This window comes from Blennius ocellaris, assembly GCF_963422515.1.
Source record: "Blennius ocellaris genome assembly, chromosome: 18".
NCBI classification, from domain to species: Eukaryota; Metazoa; Chordata; class Actinopteri; order Blenniiformes; family Blenniidae; genus Blennius; species Blennius ocellaris.
Genome location: NC_137667.1, coordinates 18,368,289 through 18,373,262, shown reverse-complemented (window position 1 = coordinate 18,373,262; position 4,974 = coordinate 18,368,289). Strand labels below are relative to the sequence as shown.

General features: G+C 47.9%; 1 protein-coding gene across 1 annotated transcript; it reads right to left on the bottom strand.

The window, feature by feature from the left end:
* Nucleotides 1-330: 330 nt before the first annotated feature.
* Nucleotides 331-1,488, bottom strand: LOC308143037 (5-hydroxytryptamine receptor 1B-like; the record flags this gene model as incomplete). Its single annotated transcript, XM_080513695.1, has 1 exon — nt 331-1,488. One exon carries the CDS (start codon nt 1,486-1,488, stop codon nt 331-333), a length of 1,158 nt encoding a protein of 385 aa, XP_080369821.1.
* Between the last annotated feature and the right edge of the window lie 3,486 nt (nt 1,489-4,974).

Genomic DNA, 4,974 nt, shown 5'->3' with positions numbered 1-4,974 from the left:
TCTCCTTCCTTATCATTTAATTCCCGTCTGCCAGGCTTTAATGACGCAGCGCCATCAGATAACACGGTGCAGACCGGATGAGCATGTCAATGCATTCCCACAGTCCTCTGCAGCACGCAGCAGCTGCAGGCTCGTTCTGCAGCCACTTCGTCACAGACAGTGTTGGATATACTGGTGACTGCGCCCTCAGGGGAGCGAAACATGGCGGGCTGGTCTGGTCACCTACATGATGAGGCCTTTTTTTAAATATTTTTTTTATTTTTACAATTTTTCTTTGTTTAAAGGAGGAAAAAGGGGGAAGGTGGTGCATTTATGGCTGGTAATCATCGTTCATGCCCTGCAGCATCTAAACCGTATTAGTTTGTGGAAAGCCTGCTTGAAGTCCTCGTTGGACATGGTGTAAATGATGGGGTTGATTAAAGAGTTGAGGTAACCGAGCCAGGTGAAGATGTCAAATAGCTCCGGGTGGAAGCAGGACTCGCAGACAGGCACTAGAAGAGTGTAAATGAAAAACGGCAGCCAGCATATGATGTAGGCTCCGAGGATTATTCCCAAAGTTTTGGTGGCTTTCCTCTCGCGCGCCGCGGAGATGCGCTTCTTCTCCAGCAGCGCGTCGGACACAGTGACTTTCACTTGGCTCACGTTGGCGGACGAGGTAGAGTCGCAGCAGGTGGAGGAGGTGTCGTTCGTCCCGTAGTTCAGGGAGGTGGTGGACGCCACCGACCCGGGGGAGTTGGTGATCAGGTGCGCCGAGGTGAGCCTCTTCCCCGGCTTGTTGTGCGCCTGCTTCAGGATGCGCTTCCGCGCCTCCACGTAGATCCTCCCGTAGAGCGCGATGAGCAGCAGCGTGGGGATGTAGAACGCGCCGAAGGTGGAGTAGATGGTGTAGAAAATGTGGTCCGTGTTCACGTTGCAGGTCGTCACCTCCTCCGCCTTCACCTGGCGCCAGAAGAACGGCGGCAGGGAGATGGAGATGGCGATCACCCAGGCGGTGGCGATCATGCCCGCCGCGCGCCCCGGCGTGCGCTTCTTGGTGTACTCCACTGCGTCCGTGATGGCCCAGTAGCGGTCGAGCGCGATGACGCACAGGTGCAGGATGGACGCGGTGCAACAGGTGATGTCCGAGGAGAGCCAGATGTCGCACATCACCTGGCCGAGCGTCCACGTCCGACAGACGGTGTAGAGCGCGCTGATGGGCATCACCAGGATGGACACCAGGAGGTCCGTGACCGCCAGCGACGCGATCAGAAAGTTGGCGGGTGTGTGGAGCTTGCGCGACTGGTAAATGGTGACGATGACGAAGGCGTTCGACAGCGTGGTGGCCAAAGTGATGAGGGCTAAGGTCACGGCGAGACCCATCTGGAAAGCCAAGTTAGTGTCCTTCTCCTCCGCCTTGGAGGTGAAATTGACGTGCGTGTCGTTGGCGGAGATGTTCAACAGCTCCCCGTAGATGGCCGGCGTCGGTTTGAGCTGGCTGGCGCTCTCCATCCCTCCACCTGCTCCGGCCGGACCCCGCTGTCATGGAGCTCGAAGGACAGCCTGCGAGATCAGCCCGAAATCCCCGCTGCGCGCGTCCGCCGCTGGCGGCGGTGCGTCAGGCGGAGACGCATTTCTGCCTCCTCTTCTTCATCCTCACTGCGCCCGCAGCATCCTCACACCCCCCCACCACCACCACCACCACCACCCCTCCACAGCCCCTTCACACCCGCTGGACAAACTTAAACATCCCAGAGAGGAGAGAGAAGCCCATCCTCATCGCCCGAGCCTCAACCTCTCAGATTAAAAGAGGAATTTTTTCCAGAAAAGTAAAAAAAAAAAACACGGCGGAAGGTTTTTGTTTTGTTTTAATCCGCTGCGAGCGTCTCCTCACAAGTTCAGAGCTGCTGGAGTCGGACTCCTGGTTTTATACCGACAACTCCCTCCCCATCACTCCCTCTCTCCCACGTCCTCCTATAGTCTCTCTCTCTCTCTCTCTCTCTCTCTCTCTCTCTCTCTCTCTCCTGCAAACGGTTAAAGGACCCAGACATATTTTTACGCACTTAAATAAATCAGACATATTTGAATAGAAAAGCATGAAATGAACCAAGCGCACAGTGAGTTGTGATCCTGGGCTGCAGGCTGGTGCAGTGGGAAGCTCTGCTGTCTCACAGGAGGTTTGATTCCAGGGGTCTTTCACTCTGCATGTTGTCCTCAGGAGAGTTTGTATCTTCTGTGCTGAAAATGTAGGATTTTAGTGGTTTGTGGTGTTTCACACTCAGGATCAGACTTCTTAACTTTCTGCACTGAATTGTCATCTGATTTCCTCCAACAGTCCAAAAACAAGCATTAATGAGTGACTTTAAATTGTTTTTAAAGTTTGTGTTTGTCCTTTGAAGACGGTTGAACAGATTTCTCCTATTCTTTATTATACTTTTATATTATTTTATTATTTTTAGGCATCTTTTATCATTTCCAATCATTTTAGATGTTTTGTGTTTAATGTAAAACTTGATATCTCTTTGTTTTCATTCAGATATTCCTGTAGCGTCAATGAAGCACCGTGGATTTTCCGGTAACGGCTGTTATATCTGAAGCACAACAGAACAGATATTTCAAAATTTTATTTTGGATTTTTCTCTTTATTTCTCTTTTATTCTGTTGTTTTACTGGTCTCGCCCACTCAAGATGAAAGTTGACGGTATGTGGAACTGAATTTAAAATGTGTTTTAGCTGGTTTAGCGTAGCTTCCTATATTATAACAACAGACGAACATTGAGGAGTAACTCAGGGACGTTCGAATGAACAATTGTGTGACAGTCTGAGATGAGCTTTCACTATTAGCACAGACTTTTAAACCACAGCAACACAAAGTTCTTTCATATGAAGTCTTGTGAAGGTTAAATAAATGCTTATTGTGAGTTTCTGTGCTCTTAAAGCAGCTGGAGGTGAATCAAAGGCTTGATTCTGAGTTTCTCATCCGTCGTCTCCCCGGCTTTGGGCCGCCATCTCCTCTCGATCAATGAGCGCTCCTCTTCAGCACGCCGACCTCCTGATGATCCCGGCGATAACGAGACGATCGGTCGGCGGCGGAAGCAGCTGACGCGGCCGCTAACGTCCAACCTCGCCGCTCGGCACGACTCCTCTGATCCCCGGCGATCGGGAGCGGAGAGGTCAGGGGTCACGGTCGACCGCCCGGCTCCCAGGAGCAGCTGCGGATTCAAAGTCCTCCTCAAGGACGCGTCAGCTGGCCGGACGCTGGGGATCCGTCCTGCAGCTCATTCCAACTCTTTCATGAGTTTTTCTATGAAATAAACATGAGAACAGACTGACGACTGAAACGCTGCAGAACAACACTATTAAATTCTATTATAGTAAATTAAATGAAAGATAATAAGATTTCTAATAGAAATTAATGAGTTGAGTCACATAAGTAAACGCATTTTTTTTTAAATAGTTTTATAATGACGGGAATGAATTATCAAATTGAAAGGAAAAAAAGATTAAAAACTCCCTTTAAAGAGCAGAAATAAGAAAACAAAACTAATGCAAAGTGCAACATGTGTTTAAAAGCATTTGCTGATAAAATGAAAAAAGGTAACATGAATTAATAAAATGTTCACATGCATTGAAAAAACAACTAAATATTATGATAGTGAATACAAGGTCAAATAAAATCAAAATAAAGCTAAATTGAATCAATAAACTAAAGTGAGATAATTGAGAAATATCCCTAAACTAACAAAAATAATTACAAATTTTTTGTAATAGTGTAAAATAAAGAAGGATTAAGAAACAAACTTATAATAAGCACTCGTATCGGTTCTCTGTATTTGCTTGTAGCTGAAGGTGTAGAACTTATATTAGTGCTCGTCCTTTAAAACAATAAAATCACAAATGCATAGTAAAAACTGGTGCTAGAATAAATGGTAAATTTTCATAAATCAAAATAAAGCTGTAAAAAAGTTTGGCTCAAAATATTGCAAAAGCAAAAGGAGGCATAATACAAACATAAAATGAACACAAGTGTACAGTTATATGACGTTAGATTAATAGTAAGTAAACCTCTGAGGTTTTTTTTACTGAGTTTTGAATCAGATGTTGGGAGCAGCAGTGTTTCTCTCTGTGATCTTTACAACGGCGTGACCTGAGAAAACCCCGTCAGAGGCCCGGGCTCAGGTCTGGATCCGTCTCTCCACCCCGCCCACGCAGCCGCCGCGCCGCCGACCGCCGCGTGCGTCACCGTCGCTTCTGCGGCCGTCAGTGGCGGCGGCTGCCAGCGACGGGCCTCCCACGGCGAGGAAGAGGCCTGATGATGAGGTCTGTGGAGAGAGTCAGACCCTCGCAGAGATCGGGGGAGGGGGTTTCGATCAAGAAAAGCTTTGCGGTTGAAGTGTGTCGTTTTGAAAACAATGTATGTTGGGCCACGAACTGGTGCCGTTGCATGTTTTATAATGAAACCACACACACACACATGCAGAGAACAATGTGCTATGAACATTAACATTGGGAGAGATTCGTATAAACGACCGAGTTAGCTTGTTAGCTTGATGCTAAAGCAGGTGTTTTATTAACTCCGGAGGGTCGTGGCCTCCGGCCGGGTGGCAGCGGCCACAAACACACACACGTCTAATGTCACAAACACCGACAGACACACACACACACACACACACACACACACACACACACACACACACACACACACACACACACACACACACACACACACCTCTCATGGTCTTCCCGTTACCATCTCAACTCCATCATTTTATCAGCACCTCTGCCGCTGCGACAGATCGTGGAGGACGATTAAAAAAAAGACAAATAACGGAGGTGTTTGATGCATAAATCAGGCGGATTAAACGTGAGATCTGAGGGGAAGGAGAGCGGCGCCGCAGAAATAGTACGAAAAACAGACCTGACTGGACCAACACTGTCGTGTTGGCTCGACTTCCTTTCATACTTCAGCCGGCTTCGCTAAACTCTCCCTCAAAAATA